This window comes from Nannospalax galili, unplaced genomic scaffold, assembly GCF_000622305.1.
Source record: "Nannospalax galili isolate Female #2095 unplaced genomic scaffold, S.galili_v1.0 scaffold772, whole genome shotgun sequence".
In the NCBI taxonomy this organism is placed as follows: domain Eukaryota; kingdom Metazoa; phylum Chordata; class Mammalia; order Rodentia; family Spalacidae; genus Nannospalax; species Nannospalax galili.
In genome coordinates this window covers 908,918-926,045 of record NW_008332097.1, presented here as the reverse complement: position 1 = coordinate 926,045, position 17,128 = coordinate 908,918, and the positions used below count along the sequence as shown (strand labels likewise).

The 17,128-nt window shown below is 41.4% G+C and overlaps 1 protein-coding gene across 3 annotated transcripts in view; it reads right to left on the bottom strand.

Annotated features, from left to right (window-relative positions):
- Atp8a1 (ATPase phospholipid transporting 8A1) overlaps positions 1 to 17,128 on the bottom strand; it is a 255,642-nt gene that overhangs the window by 21,851 nt on the left and 216,663 nt on the right. For all 3 annotated transcript variants that reach the window (XM_008827209.3, XM_008827210.3, XM_008827208.3), the window contains 2 exons: positions 15,708 to 15,764; positions 14,769 to 14,876 (listed from right to left, as the gene is read on the bottom strand). In XM_008827209.3, the coding sequence (XP_008825431.1) occupies positions 14,769 to 14,876; positions 15,708 to 15,764 (165 nt within the window). The remainder of the gene's footprint in view (positions 1 to 14,768; positions 14,877 to 15,707; positions 15,765 to 17,128) is intronic.

Sequence of the window (17,128 nt, the reverse complement as noted above, 5' to 3'; positions counted from 1 at the left end):
AATCCAAGGGCTCTGTGAAAGTCAATAGTAATTCCTGTTTTAGCAACATTAAAAAAAAATAGTGAACATAAGCTGGGCAAGGTGGCTCATGGCCATAATTCCAGCACTCAAGAAGCTGAAGTTTAGGCCAGCTTGGGTCACACGGCAAGACCTCATCTCCATTAAAAAAGAGGAGGAAGGAGGAGGAGGAGGAGGAGGAGGAGGAGGAGGAAGAGGAGAAGGAAGAAGAAGAGGAGGAAATACAAATAGCTAAGAAATAGTTAAAAAGTGTTCACCATCCTTAGTCACCAAGGAAATGCAAATTAAAACTACTTTGAGATTTCATTTCACGCAAGTCAGAATGGCTAAGATTAAGAAAACAAAAGACAAAAATGGAGACAGGGAACCCTCAGGCACTATTGGTGGGAGTACAGTTTGGTACAGACACTGTGGAAATCAGTGTGGAGGTTCCTCAGAGAACCAGAAATAGATCTACCACAGGACCCAACTATACCACGCCTGGGCATATTCCCAAAGGAACCTAGTTCCTACTACAGAGACATAAGTTCTTCCGTGCTCACAGCTGCTCTACTCACAGGGCATAGCAAGGACATAGAAACAGCCTAGCTATCCATCAACTGATGACTATGAAAATATGGTACCTATATACAATGGAATTTTATTCAATTGTAAAGAGAAATGAAATTATGAAATTTTCAGGTAAATGGATGGAGCTGGCAAACATTATACTGAGTGAAGTAACCAGACCCAGAAAAACAAACATTGCATGTTCTCACTTATATGTGGACCTTACTGTTGAATCTTCAGATTTTTGTGTTTAATTCTGAATACCTGTAGAAGCCAGGGAACTACAAAGGCCATTGGTGAGTGGGGGAAGAAAGATCTTGGGTGGAGGAATAGTAAAACACTGAGGGTATAAAGGGAAAAGGGGAATGGGGAGGGAGGGTTAAGTGGGGGAGAGGAATGGGAGGGTAGTACAGAGGAGGAGGTTAGAGAAAGGACACTTAACACTAAGGATATTGGAAAAAGCCATATGGAAACCTACTATTTTACACGGTATATGTACACACACACACACACACACACACACACACATGAACACAGGAGTTTAATTGGGGTTACCATACATTGGGGATTATTATGCTCCACCCAGAAGCCATAGATTACCAAAAAAAACCCACCTCCCAGTGCCAGGTGTGGGATACTGCCCCTTGAGTTGTTGATCAGAGATTTCCTATAGACCCCTTAAACAATATAGGTTATTGCCATTGTTCTTGGCTGTCCACTATAACTTGATGGTAAGACCCTATTGCTGAAGACACCATACACATTGGTCACAGGACATGGAGAAATCAAGTCAGTGCCGATCAGGAAGTTTCCTTCCTGCTAGCTACCTCTCAGAGTACTGGAAGGCGCTATGCATGTTGCTGGGGAGAAAAAGTCATCAATAGTCTTACCCAGCTGTGAACTATAACAATGACCACCAGGACAAAATATGCCCATGGGTGCAATAGTGGCACAAGTGTTATGGGGAGTACCAACCATTTCCTGATTGGACTTAAAGAAGGCCCTCTTCACACGAGGAAACACATACCTGGTACTATAAATCTGGCCAGGAACTCATGGTTGGGAAGCTCACAGTCTCATAGCATCAAACTGGCTTCTAAACTGGTATCTTTTTACTCATAGATTAGTGCAGTTCTCAGACCTCATCAGAGAAGTTTGTGCAGTGGATAATAGTAAACAGAGAAACTCACAACTGGTCAAAATGTAGAGAATAAGTGACTGTGAAGTGCTCAGCCACAAATGGGACATCTATATCACACTCCCTCCCCAAGGCTCTGGGACCATTTCAGAAGAGGAGATGGAAAGAATTTAAGAGGCCAGAGGTCAGGGAGGACTAGAGAAAAACTATATCTTTAGGACATGACAGGTCTGCTGCATCTGTGAACCTACAGCAGCTGTGGTTGTCTATACAAGGCCTGCACAAGATCAAGCCAGTCAACGTTCTAGCATAGAGTGGTAAGGTGTTCATGAGTTCCCATCGCCAAGGAGCTATGGAGAGTTGATAGCTTCTTGAGGAGGGAGAGTCAGTTTACTTTAAGGGTATGGTGCCTGATAAGTCAATCATGCTCCAGTGGATGGCCCTGTACCCAGAAGTATATGGTCAGCACAAATTAGAGTTGATGAGCTATTAAATAATGGAAAAGAAGAACATGAAGTTGGGGGTGGTTTAGGGAGGTGGGGGCGGATCTGAGAGGATATAAGGGGAGGAGTTGGGAAGGTGAATGTGCTCAAAGTACATTATATGAAATTCTTGGAGAATTAATAAAATATTTAAACAAGAAATGTCTTTGATGTTTCTTTATTCCAGCTGAAATGAATGCATGTAAATTTGCAGTTATAGGATATTCATTCTTATCAAAATATAAAAAAAGTTTTTCAAGACTTAGTAATTACTTATCACTTCCTCTGATACAAATCTGTTTTCTATGGCTTCTGGTCCTCTCTGAAATACTGCATATTCCATAAGGAAAAGCCAGCTGCCATGTTTTAAAGAAATGGTATCAATAATATTCAAGTAGCTTTCTGTGATCTGGTCCATGCTGAACTGCCCAGTTTGAACTCAACCCGGTGTCTGCCTTAGCAATACCAAACCCTGTGCTTGCTGAGGCTTCTCTCTTTCAGGAGCTCCCCTCTCTCCCTGTCCCAGGCAGACTCTGGACATCTGCTGGTGACAGGGGTGCTTGGCAATCTTTCCAAACAATAGCAGGGGTCAAATACTCCTTCCTCTGGTCCACTGATTAGCATCTTACATTGGAAGACATTTATTTAGTTGATGTTGATTTGTTCTCCAAACAGTACAATGTACCTGATTTTGAACTTTGGATCTACTGATACCTAGTAGACCCTGGCACATACACACTCTGGAAATGTTGGTGGGGCTGAGCTGAAATGGGCTCTTCTATAAAAGATGAAATTTTACTTTCTCCATAAAAATAGACAGGGCAGAACATCCCAAAAATCAGGAAAAGGGTGTTTTGGATAAACCCCAATATGTTTGCAATTATTTCAAGCAGTTCTTGATGACTCAGAAACAAAGAAAACCCTTCGCTGCCAGGGTGACCCCAAACAAACAAAGATCTTAGAAAGTATGGAGATTAGACACCAGCACACAGCTTCATTTTGTGGACACTTCTAGAGGCGATGAGGGGATGGAGAAGGGTTGAGTGCCCTGATGTACAAGCTAGATTCTGGTACAAGAAACCTCTGCATCACCACTATCTCACAAGAAAAGTGGGTGACATGAAAATAAATCAGTTCATTGGAAAAAAGGAGGAGCTAGTTGGGACTGGATCAATCAGAAGTTAATTTTTTTCTGGAAAAAAAGGAGTAAAGTTTATACAGTCATACATACCAAGAACTGCACGAAAGAACAGTCTTTTTCAAAAAGCATCAAGATGTCAGGGACTGTATAACTCTGAAATGCTGTTTTCTAAGAATACGGTTCTCAGAATAGTAAAAATAATTCATAACAGAGTTTGTTGTTTTGTTTTACTTCAATTTCTTTATTGTGCTATTTAAAAAACTTAAAAGTAACATAAATTAAGGATGGAGTTAGCAACAAAATATTTTTATTATGAGAAATAAGAATTTAATGTGTTTTTCTGTTTCTGGGTAAGTCATGTAAGAAAGGGCATAATATTTTTAGTGCTCAATACTTTTACTTGTTACATCATTTTAAAATATTTTTAATAGCTTTGTGATGGTTCTTTATACTTATCCTTTAAGAGACCATCATATAAAGCATTTATTGTTGGATTATTAGCAATTCAGTGTATAAAAGAAAATGATCTATATGTATTTCCAGATTATAGGTAATGATTTCTAAAAACTTTAAACTTCAAAAAAAACCTATAGCCATAGAAGGATATCTAAAGGTTGTTGTACAGCTCCACGTGCAAGAAAATTAACTGTTATGAGTGAGATTTCTAGCTTATCTGACTTTGGTGTATTGAGGCAGGATCTTGCCAAGTAACCCAGGCTAGCCCTGATCTCCCTCTAAGGAGGATGATCTTGAATTCCTGATTATCCTAGTACCTCTTGAGTGCTAGGATTACAGACATACACATCCATGCCTATTTTTTTTAAATAGATGCAATAATTTTGGTTCTTGTCCATCAGCTTAAAGTATACACCCCCGGCTCTCTTGTTGCAGCTAGCTATGGCCATGTGTGTAGCTTTTGGCTGAGGAGCTCTAAGAAGGACTGAAAATGTCTAGGAAGAGCATTAAAGAGAAAAGGCCAATCCTTCTCTTTCTTGCCTGGATTGCAAGATATGGTTAGAGCTTTGGCAGTCACATTAGACTATGAAGAGGTACACTAAGATTGGTGATAGAAGAAATCTGGTCTGTGATGATCGTGCAGCACCACACTGTTCTTGGAATGCCTGCCTGCTTCCCACCCTGACTTTTATATTAGAGGAAACAGTTTCTATCTTGCTACCTTTTAAAGAAAACATTTATTTGTGTATCTGTGTACACACAGGTAGGACTATCTGTGAGAGTTGGTTCTCTCCTCCTCCCATGTAGGCCCTGGGGATAGAACTCAGGTTGTCAAGTTTGTTAGCAAGTACCCAACCCACTGAGTCGTGCCAGCCCTCTATCTTGTAATCTTTTAGGAGAACACTAACAAATATTCCATAAAATGCCTTGTTTTAAATGAAATATGCCAGGAAGCTTCAGGGATGTTAGAACAAAGCAGCTTTAGACCACTCACAGATGCTCCCTTCATCTTTATCAGAGTGCAAGAATTATGTTCAATTATGAGATTACTGGAACCGATGTCACAATGGCATTCATGGTTTAGGGGCAAGTGTTCCAGACTCTCTGCCTGTGGTGCAGGCACACCAGGTTCAATGATGGCCTGCAGGGATGGTGGCCCTATGGCATCTGTGACCCCACTTCTCCATGCTCTTTTTACCCCTCTTCTCTAGTTGTACTGGCTGCTCTCCGAATGGACAGGCCTTAGAACACAGGCACCTGTTCATATGGTCTTCATGCAATAGGCATTTGAGTTTCATCCTAACTGTCCCAGCTTCAAAAAGACCTCCCAAGGTACCCCTTATATCCTGTCTCCTGTCATGTCACACTGTTTCCTTCCCACCATTTACTGTTCTGTAAAATCATCTTCATTCAGTATTCAGTCATTTGTTAACTGGTTTAGTGACTTCCTCGTGTTTCCTGGTTCCTTCAGTCTGAACTGCAATTGGAGATCTTACCTGAATGACCTGGTACCTTCCAACAGTACCTGCACTTATTAAGCCCTCCATTCATACTTATGGAAGAAAAGAGTACGAGAAAGAACTGGTTCCACAGAATCTTGCAGACTCTGTCACATAGGGAGTGAGCGTGCTCATTCCACTCTCTGCCCTTGCTCACAGTTATCTGGGGAGACCACATCTGGCTGTAGGCTATCAATGCTGTGTCATTATCAAGGAGACCCCAAAGGGTAAGGACCAGTTCCATTGATTGCTAATTCCCCCAGGGTGTAACAAAGCGCTCTGTACAAGTTAGACACTCCACTTGCTCTGCAATGGAGAAAGAGATGCTGTGGCCACAAAAAGCATTATTAGTTCTCCTTATGACACTAAAGAGCACTTGAACCTCAAAGTCCCAAGAATGAGGTATACCTCTTCCACACCTCTCCATCATCTGCAGCATTTCTAGACACACTTTTCTTAACAAGAAGGGCTTAAAAGTGGCAATCTCTAGCCAGGGGTATAGAGACTCTGATGGATGGCAAGTTTTACTGGATGGGTTTTACTTGGGTTTGCAAGTATCATTGGCTCACTGACGAACATCTGATGGAGGTTAGGGAAGTGGTTCCCTCCAGGGTACTTGGCTTAACACAGTAATCTTAGATAAAACCCCTGACCCACCTCCCAAGCGCTAGCCTTACAACCAATAAGTTATATGCTGTCTAGTAATTAAAAACTGATAGATGAAGAAGGACTATTTTAGGCAGGAATTTCCTCATATGGAGAGTGATTTATGATGCTGGATAAAATAGGCAACAGCACGATTTAGGAAAATCTTATCAGCACTACAGTTTACAAATGCCTTTTGCTAGAGGGTGACACCAAAGACCCCAACAAAGATTTTTATTGTTTTTTAGATGGACTTTACAAACCTCAATCAAGAGATCTAAAATTCTGTAAAACACATGCTTGTTCCTTAACTTCAATTTCCTTCAGTAGTTTTATAGGTCCCCGAGGCCAGGGAGAGCAGAAACAGATGGTGCTGGGGGTGGGGTGGGGGCTGCAATGCCATAATAAATTTAAAAGTTTTGCACAACCCAGCTTCTGGTATTAATCCTGATATGAAATGACCCTTGATAAAGCTTGATAGAACTCCTTTTCTGTTTTTTTAATCTGGTTTACTAATCATATCGGCTAAAACATTTTCTTATGGAAATTCAAAAAAATACCAAGTGCCATCATCTAGACAAGTCAGAAGAGTAGGCTGGTCTATGTTTATGTAACATTGCACTTTCCCCAGGGCCTACCTTGCCCCATAAATTGTACTGGTGTGAAAAAAATACAAGTTAGATCTGAAAAAAAAGTCATCCTCTTAAATCACAACCATATTTGTAAGAGGCGAGGAAAAGAGACATATTTAAAGTTCCAGCCGACCTTGCTGCACTGTTTTCTCTTTATTTTTAAAACTTTCCCACCAATTGTCTTACACTAACTTGGTAGATTTCACTTCCTCCCACTGATTTCACAATTCTTTTTGAAAATAGTATTTCAGTAATTTGGGGTACTGAGTTATTTATTAATCATTATCATTTGGATCATTACTATGGGCAGGGGCGCTGGATGACTGTGTTGGAAGCACAGTGCAAGATCTGTGGAGGAAGGTTTCCACAGGGGAACACTCTGCCCAGTAACCAAGAACCACCAACTCGGAGTCAATGAAGGACGTGCTACACTGTGACACATGTGGGGATGAGCTTCCTGGCAAGTCCAGGCACAGAGAATGAGCTTAAGTCAACAGGAAAAGCAGCTATGGGATGGTACAAAATAGATTTCAGATCAGGGACAGAGGCCACTGAGGAGAGCTGATGATGGAAATGCTATAGGCAGACAACTGTTAGCCACTTCAGCAACCATACGGAAACAAATATAATTGTTTTAATCCATGGTGCTTGTAATACATGGGCATGAAACCTGGGAGAAAAGCCAGTGTGGAGAGGGAAGAAAAGCAGAAGTAATGGACGGTAAAGTGCACAATAGGTATTCAGACAGGCAGAGGCTGAGCTGCAAATGCAGCTCAGATTCTTTGGACTTTGAGGAGACCACCGGACCACTCTGTGGCTGTGAAATGTATTCTAGGACCTATGCAAAGTATTGTTATGGCTAGTAAATAAGTGAACACCAAGAAGGGTTAAGAGTGCCTGGGCTGGGGGAGCCTCCCTTCAAGTTGTTTGTCAGTGTAGTCCAAAAGACTCTGAAAAAATATAGGCTATTGCCACAGCCCTTTTTTTGCCTCCCAGAGCTTGAAGGTAAGACCCTATTGCTGAAGACAGGGCATATTTCAGATACAAAACTTGGAGCAGTCAGGCGGGAACTGACCTGGATGCCTCCTCCCTGAAGACTAGCTCCCATAGTATCAGAAGATACAATGCAAACTGCCAAGAGAGAAAACCAATCAATGATCTTATCCAGCTATAAATTCTATGAACCACAAGGATGGGCCTAGCAAATAATCTATATTGGTACAGTAGTGGTACTTTTACTTGGGGGTAATTAATGGCTGTCTAATTGGAATTAAGGCCTGCTCAATGGGAGGGAACTCATGTATGGTACTATAAACATAGCCAATTACACATGGTTGTAGAGGTCATAGATTCTAGAGAAAAATCTACATTTGTCACATCCCTAGATATAACGATGTAATTTCTTACTGTATTCTAAATATGTACCCTTATATTTACAGACACGTGTACCTCTTACCACTCATCAAAGAAGTTTCCTTTTGCAGTAGATGGAGATTTTTACAAAGTTCCACAACTAGTCAAATGCAGAAAACAAGTGTCTGTGAGGTGCTCAATCCTAAGTGACACATCTACAATGTAACCTTTATGCCTAAGGCTCAAGGAACACAGTGGAACAGGGGGTGGAAAGAATATTAATGCATCTCTCAACTCTACCAGCAAAGCTTCCTTATGCAACAGATGGTGAGTGAGCCATAAAGCCACAACTGGCCAAAGTGTAGAGAATAAGAGACTACAGAGTGCTTATCCCTGAATAGGACACCTATATCAAACCTCTGTCACCCAAGGCTCAGGGACCATTGTGGAAGAAGGGGCAGAAAGAATGTAAGAGGCAGAGGTGATTGATGACAACAAGGACACAGTTTTCTAGACAGCTGGGAAGTTTCTTACATGAATTTATAGCAATGGTAATGGTACATACAAGACCCATGCAAGCTCAGGCCAGATGAAATCCCAGCATAGATGTGGGGAACTCGGGGTTGGATGGCTCAGTGATTAAGAGCACTGACTGCTCTTGCAGAAAACCTGGGTTTGATTCCCAGTAGCCACATGGTTGCTCGTAACTCTAGTTTCTGGGGATCTGACACCTTCTTCTGATCCCCGAAGGCACTGCATGACATGGGTGCACCTACCTACATGCAGGCAATACACTTATACATATAAAATAAAATAAAACAAAATAAAACAAAATATTTAAAAAAAAATTGGGTTGGTGGGTAAGAAGCCCCAATCTTAGCTGAGGAACTACTGGCAACTGATAACTACTGGGAGAGGGAGAGTTGGTTTTCTTTAAGAGTGTGATGCTAGACAGTTAACCAGGCTCCAGTACACATGGAAGGACATTCAGGGACACAAACTTGACTTGACAGGCCTTAATACATAAGACAGAGTACATGAAATCTGGTCTGGGGGTTATAAGAGGGGCGCCGATAGGGGAAGGGGTCTAAATATGATCAAAATATATTAAATGAAATGGAATTCAATAAAAATATGAAAAAAAAGTGTCTGGGCCAGGTATACGAGCCCTATTAGCTCAGTGACAACCATGCAATCTCACATCACAGAATTTGTTTTGTGTTTGCATGTTTGTGCATATGTGTGTGTATGTACATGTGCATGTGTATATAAGTAGGGAGGCCAGAGGACAAGCTCAAGTGTCATCCCTCAAGTACTGTCCATCTTGTTTTTCTGAGACAGGGTCTGTCACTGGTCTGGAGCTCATCAAGTAGGGTAGGCTGAACCCCAGGGATCATTTGGTCTTTGTCTCTCCAGTGTTGGGATTACAAACATGGGATTATATCACTGTAAATTTTTTTTCTTTTTTCTTTTTATCTTGGGTTGAACTCAGATCCTTATGCTTGTTTGGCAAACACTTAAATGATTGAACTATCTCCCTGGCTACAGTGAAGGTGGAATTTCTATAGATGAGATGAAGAGAGGTGGGTGTTGAAACAGGCTGATTAGAAGTCTGTGCACTTTTTTTTTTTTTTTGGTCTTTTTGAGACAGGGTCTCCCTATAGCTCCAGCTGTCCTGGAACTCACTATGTAGACCAGGCTGGCCTTGAACTCACAGAGATCCGCCTGCCTCTGTCTCCCGAGTGCTGGGATTAAAGGCATGCACCACCACGCCTGGCAAGCCTGTGCATTTTTTAAGAGATGGGAACAATTTCAAACTTGCTTAACTTAGGAAACTGATTAGGATGCTGAGAGAGCTATGAAATAGCCAATCAAATAAACACAGGAAGGTGACTGCAAGATGAAACGAAAGAACTCCCACCTGGAGTAAGGAACAGCAATGAGCCTCAAAGAGAAGGTACTGAGCACCTCAGGATGCTAGGCGAAGCCACCGAGATTTGAAAAGAAAGATCTGGGTTGAGTTCTCTGGGTCACTGGCTATTTTTCTACTTACCACAAAGGTTTGCAATATGAATCTAACTAGCATAAGTCCTGTTTGCCATCAAATGTGCCTGGAGGATACAGTGGGTGCATAATAAATGTTGGCAAGACTTTTCCCTTCCACACACTGTGAAAAACTGTCATGTCTTCAGATGGGGTTTCAAAGATGAACCAAAAAAAAAATTGGAAATGACTAAAAAATCCTGAATCATTGATCCTGTTAACTACAGCAAGAGTCTGTATTCTTTCAGTACTCAAGATGCTTCTGTTACAAGGCCAAAGAGGAAGGCATCTTGGAGGTGTGGAATGGTAAACTGTTGCCTCATTGTCACCAGTGGCTGAGCTGGTTACCCTCATGGGAAGCATGCCTTCACCAAGCTCAGCATTCTCCTCTGAAGCTGCAGGAAGATGGCTGTATGGTTGGAAATCCCTTAATATGGAAAGATTTAGCTGAGCTGAGATCTACCTTTCTTCAGCCCCTACCCTACAGTTTCTCATCTATTTGTCCACAACATACACACAAGCAAAGTTCTAAGTTAATGATCATTTAATGTTCACTACAGGGCACTAGGTCAACCCTGTTGGTGTTTCAGTAGATGAGTAAAGAAAGGAAGAGGCTGCCATCCTGTGGAGGTGGGGGGACAGCATTTGAACCCATCCCCATGGCACTGAAATGATCACTGGAGCATCAATGTTCAGGAAAAGTGCAGTGCTAACTACAGAAAATAGTTCCCTCTTCTACACAAATCCTTGAGATACCAACTAATGAGGGAGCATTGATCAGGCCAGATCAAGCAACACAAATGTTTTTAACACTAGTCCCAGATTCCTATATGAAACCTCACCCATCCACGGTTCGGGGACCATTTCGGAAGAGGAGGCGGAAAGATTGTAAGAGCCAGGGTTGGTTCATGAACATAAGGAGGTGGAGGCTTCCAGGCCACTGGAGGCTTGCTCATGTGAGCCTGCGGCAGCGGTGGCATCAAACAAGAGACCCATGAGGAGGTAAGAAATAGGTGGCAGGCCAGCACTAGATTGAGAACTATTTGAGACTGATTGCTGCTGGGTGAGGGAGAGTAGGACTTATATACGATCACTGGATGGGATGACTAGACTCCAGTGGACATGTTTACACTGAAGGAGATTTGGGTACAAACACCTGAATGAATAGGACTCAGCATGTATGGCAGAGTACATAGGGTTCGGTGGGGGGATGGGGGAGGCTTGGATGGGGGAGGGGGTATGAATGTGAGTGGGAAATGTATGAAATTTTAAAAGCTCAATTAAAAAACAAACAAACAAACCCCAAAACCAACTAGTCCCAGAGAACTGAATGAAAGTCACTGGACCACTAGACAGCTAAAGTGTTTTCTCTGCCACTTCCCAATGGGAGGTCAGACTTCTCTGTGCTTTCGTTTCTTCATCCTTAAACTGGTTACTATAACAAGTTTGAGGTGAGAGCCAGAGTCAGTGTCTAGTGTGTCCTAGCACATTTGTTCACAGCAAACACACCGGAATCAGCCTTGACTCTTCCTCTCCCTGTTTACATCCCACCTGTAAGCAAATTCCATCACCTTGACCTTCAAGCTCTCAGCATCTGACCTCTTCTCAGTCCTGCTGCCCTCTGTCCACCTAGTCCAAGACACCACCATCTCTCATCTGGTTTCTTGCAATAACCATGTGCAAGGTTCCTAGCACAACAGTCAGAGCCCTGTGTGAAAATTCAGGTCAGAGCCTCACACCATTCTCAAGCTCCTCTGATAGCTTTTTAAAAAAAAGTCTGACATGAGTAAAAGTCTCAGGGCTCTGAGGGAGACAGGGCTGGAAACACTGCTTTCAGTGCCCAGGCCTGCCGTGCCTTTCTCAACAGCACTTCTCTCCATACAGTGTATTCCATCTACTTATCCATTGTCTTTCTCCAGACACCAGAGAAGTAGGCTGCAGGAGGGCATGGCTTTTTGCTATTCCTGATTCCGGTGCCTAGGACACTGGCTGACCCAGAGAAGAATCTTAGTAGATGTTTGTCAAATTGACAGACTCTGCATAAAGTAGTTAGAGAAGTACCTGGGGTAAAATCAGTGTTCAACACCATCAAGATGTCTAGTGTTAAGACTTTTCCAGATCTTGGCTGCCTTTTGGAACAGCTTGTTTATTCAGTCATTAGCCCTTTAAGGCCACACAGTGCTTCAGCCTCCTCCCCAGCATGGGGGCTAAATATGCTTGCTGCTTTCAGCCTGCTACCCCATTCTCTGTTCTACTACCTTAGAAGCCTTTATTAAACATTTAGGCAACCAGAAACTTACCTATGTACAAAATTTAGTCTTAGAAGGAACTGCTGTCAAGGTAAGGAAGGATTGGTTTGCAGAGCATGCAGAGTCTCTGAACCAAATATTGATGGCCTTGTTATTGATGTATGGTAACAGAAAGTTATCTATGCACTATGTGGGGAGTCCTAGGTTGTGTTTCACACACCAAGAGAGCAGTGCTGTAATTTAAGCTTACGATGCTGTCACAATAATACATTGCTCTACATAATATATGTTGCATTGATATATTTTTATGAAAGTTAGATGAATAGACATACTTTATAGCAGATGATCAATTTTGTGTAAGTATAAAAATAGATATAAACACTGGCACATAAGTGAAATTTCCACACATATATGTATACATATGCATCAACTATAGTCTTGATTAAAATACAGAATTTCAGGATCAGAAAAATGCACACATGAGACTAATCACTTCTAAGTTGTAATATAACTAGTGACTCTGTTTTCATCATAAAAATGTTAAAGGCTGAGTATAGAAGCAATGTTCTGGGGAATGTAGTGCCCAAGAAACAAATGGACATGGCCTATACTTGACACTGTGAGTGGCATTTCTGTCAAACCCTTAGCTAGAGTTGAGGTTCACTTACAAGTCCACACATGTATGCACACATCAAAATACATTACAAGCACTAAAGTATGTGGTAAATTTAAAGAGTTCTCCTTTTCTTTGGATAAACTCAACTGACATGTTTTGAACAAATCAGCAGAGCCCAGAGCTGAACTAATTCAGTCTTTAGAGTCTCAGTGAAGCACCAGATATGTAAATACTTTATTCAAAGCTGCAGTAGTTTTAAAACAAGAAGAAACAGAACTCCCTTTAGCACTTCCCACCGTCTATGAAGGGAACAAAAAAACGTGATCGAGTACTGAAATTCATTTCACTTTGAATTAAACCCAGCATCACCGGAGTCTCAAGAGACAGTATTAAGTTCTGTGTTTAGGTAATACTGGGAATTTCACATGCAAGGGCAGAATTCTGTTTGGTTGGCAGAAAGCCAGTCAAACTTCACACTTGTCCTATAAGTAGGTGGTCAAAACTCAGTTCTTGTCATCAAACCCAGTGGCCCCAGTTGCTTAAACTATCTGGGTCTCCAAATCTTTTGTGTTACTCATTTTGAAGATAAACATTCAGAGATAAGATAAAATGAGGCAGGCTTAATGTCTAGTGACAAGGAGGCTAGGTTAGAATCGACCTTGGGGGAAAAACAGAGTCAACTAGGCAGTGTAACAAACAGAAACAGAGAGTAGATGCTACAGAATTTCCCAAGTAGGATCATCAGAGATTTGAGACACACATACTCAAATCTATAACATTTTTCTCTTCAGGAAAATGAGACTCAGAAACCCAGGCAAAGAAGAGGCACACTCACAGCTTTCTCTCTGGTCTCCTTAAAACACATGCTGTAAATTTTCTAGGCTTCACAGTATATTTTTCAAAAGATGTCTTCAGGTTTGGTGGAAGGAGAGCCGGCTTCTCCAAGTGCCTGGTTTTGCTGTAATGGTATATAATGCCTCTCTCTAATAAATCTAACCACAAAAAATTTTTAAAATGTGTCTGCATTCTGCTAATTTATAAAAAGCAGGATGCTGTCAGATAAAATTTCATGAAAATGATCTATAAACCAGACTGTCAAAGTGAAAGCTGCTCAGGCAGTACTTATGGGCAAGAAGTACATGGAAAGCACTGGAAAGGGTTCCTGGGACTGTGGTAAAACAATGGACTGCAATGGGGCTCATGTTACCTTGATTTGCAAGTTACTGTGAGGTCACAGGAAATCCCGAAATGTTTTCCACATTTTCTTTTATACATTTTATGTCAAATTTCCTGCAATTGAAATCGTAAGCCCTCCTACTACTGGACTGTCTTCTGAGGGAAGCGGGATCTTTTGACACTCCCCGCTGAACACCTAATAACTCAATTCCTACCAGTGTAACAAGAACTGAAAGACAGAATTGAAAATGGAGTAGATAAGGCTGAATGCCACATGTCCTAATTCTTTCAAAATGAGAGCCAAACTGATGTCATGAAGGCAAGTGAAAGTGCATTCACTCTAGTGACAGGCCTACTTCTCTTCAGAAGGAGCGATAACAGAAGGAATGACAGCGTGCCTCAAAGACAAAGCCTTACTACTTCCCCAAGTCTCTTATCCAAAATGGACTTACAGATTTACGGTCTCATTTTAAAATGGCATCTTCTTTATGGATCTTCCGAACAAGATTCAAGCTCCCGACAACCATATTTTATTGTGCCAGTGATGTTTATGAAAGGATAAGTCAGATTTAACTTAAATGTTCAAGTTAGAAATATTCGTTGAGGATTTATCACTTCCAAACACGGCGTTTGAAAACAGCTTTTAAATGATCGTGTACTATTTGAATTTAAATCCACCAAATGGAAGATCATGTTAACCATGATGAAGGGTGATTATTGGACACCAGTTTCTAAGGTTCTACTGGATCATGCGTTATCAGCCTGCATTACCTCTCCAGACATATCAGGCGCCATCGGAACCGCAGGCCACAGGGATGAGTAGAGGCCGAAGAATACCACCCAGAGTGCGATGCTGCCCCAGATGGCGATGTGGCTGAACTGCGAGGAAGGAAATCAGGGTCAAGGCACTCCCAGGTCAACCCAGCACACAAATAGTAGTGAAAAGGTCACAAATTCTCTTCACTTTCATTACATTCCGAAAAATAGCACCTCTAGGAACTGCTGTATAACCTTGTGCACTGGCGCCTTCCTGCATCCTGCATCTTTCAGTGCTAATCTCTCCCACAACAGTTCTGATGTCTGTGGACAGGAATTCAGAACTAATCAATCATCCTGTAGTCTTGTTTGCTGCTTCTGTCCTTTTACCTTTACCTTTATCCTTATCTATTACCATCTTTCAATCTTCTTTATCTCTTTCTTTCAAAGATGTTAGACATGTGTGAGATCTTTACCTGGATGTTGTTGCCTGCCAAGTTCAAATTTCTTGTTTCAAATTTTCCCCTGAGCATTAAACTATAATTTTATTTTCTTTATTAAGTCTCTCTACCTGGAAGTGGATATGCTGTAAAATTAACACATTGAAAATGGCACTTATTTTATTCAGACTGTATATTTACAAGTGTCTGAGGACAGATCTTTCATTGATTTTATTGGTTTTCAGAATAATTTTCTTAAAGGTTTTCTGTAGAACATCAGTCTTGTGATACCTCTGAGCAAAGGCACATAAGTTTTGAAAGCCTCCCAACTTTCTGGGATGGTAACAGTGTACAATTCTACATTAAAAGCTGCAAGAAGTCTTTGTAACAAACTTTTTTAACTCCCTGTTTCCAAACTAGAATCTCCAGTTCTTTTCCCTGCAAGCCCAGTGCTCCACAATCCACAAAGGCTGGCTTTGGAATGAAGGGACACTGTGATAGAAGATACTCTTACCCATGTCCAATATGATGTCTCTAGGCCAGCTTTCAAACACACAGTAATCACCACAAACTAAAAACAGAAAGGGAAAATATCATTTCATTTCATACACATGGTAGTTTATCAACAACAGAAAGAATTACAAAGAACAAACAGGTATGTATGAATTAAACCATCTGTGTGACCATCACAGATGGATTAGTTGAGTGGGTCCATTAGGATGTGGCCACAGTTGCTATCTGCATGGCTCCTACTACCCTTCCCTGCCTCCTCTCACATACATAGCTTCAGAGTCTGTCCATGGGGCTCTTGAGGATGAGGATCCTAAGGATTCTCTGCCTGTATTTTGTATGGTTCATTAATAGTGATAGCATGTGCTTATGATAAAGCTTCCTTTAACTTAATTTTAGAACACTTTTTTCATTCACTTCCTGAATTAAAATATATTTTATTTATAATTTTTACTTTATGAGTGTGAGTGTATTGCCCACATGTATGTAAATGCATCCATGTTGTGCAGTGCCTGCAGAGGACAGAAGGTGTCAGATTCCCTGGAACTGGAGTTGTTAGCTACTACATGGGTGCTGGGAATTGAACCTGGGTCTTCTGCAAGAGCAACCAGTGCTCTTAACTACTGAGCCATCTTTCCAGCCCACTTTCTGAATTTTAAGGATAAATTATAAAAGCAAAATAACTGGATATTTAAGAATCCAAATCTTTACTCTGGAACTTTATGTACACAAAATCCTCCAAAAGTAAGATATGAAAGTCAGTCACTTCTTGAAACACACACCATTGATGAGATTAAGGATAATTCTGAAATGGGGAAACAAGGGTAGACTGACGCTTCTGTGTCTCCTATAGAGCACTGCAGTGGCTAGGTGCATCTGCCCTGGAGTCAGATGATCTGTGCACAGGACAGCACCACTTTACAAGCTGCTTTAGTGAACGAATGAGCCAAGTGTGTGTAGATCTCAGCTCCTTCATGTTGAAACTGGAACTAATAAAACTTACTCTGATGGTTAATCTTGACTGTTAACTTGAGTAGACTGAGGAGTGCTCAGGCCATTAGTAAAGAACATTGAGCTTGTCTATGAGGGTGTGTCCAGAGAGGAGTGTGTAAAGGCAGAAGATTCTGTCTGAATGTGGGCAGCACTATCACACTGGCAGGGGCCCAGACGGAATGAAAGGAGGAAGTGGAGAAGGCCCACTAGGGCATACATGCTCTCTGTTGGCTTCATTGCTGCCATGAAAGTGAGCGGCTCTGCCCTTCTAGGCCCTCCCTGCCATGGGAGTCAACATCTCTTGAAACTGTGAGCAAGATAATCCTTCTTCCTTTAAGTTGTTTTGCTCAGATATTTGTCTGCAGCAATGTAAAAATAACTAACACATCTTCCTCAGAGGGTTGTTTTTATTTTTTTTTAAAAAAATTATTT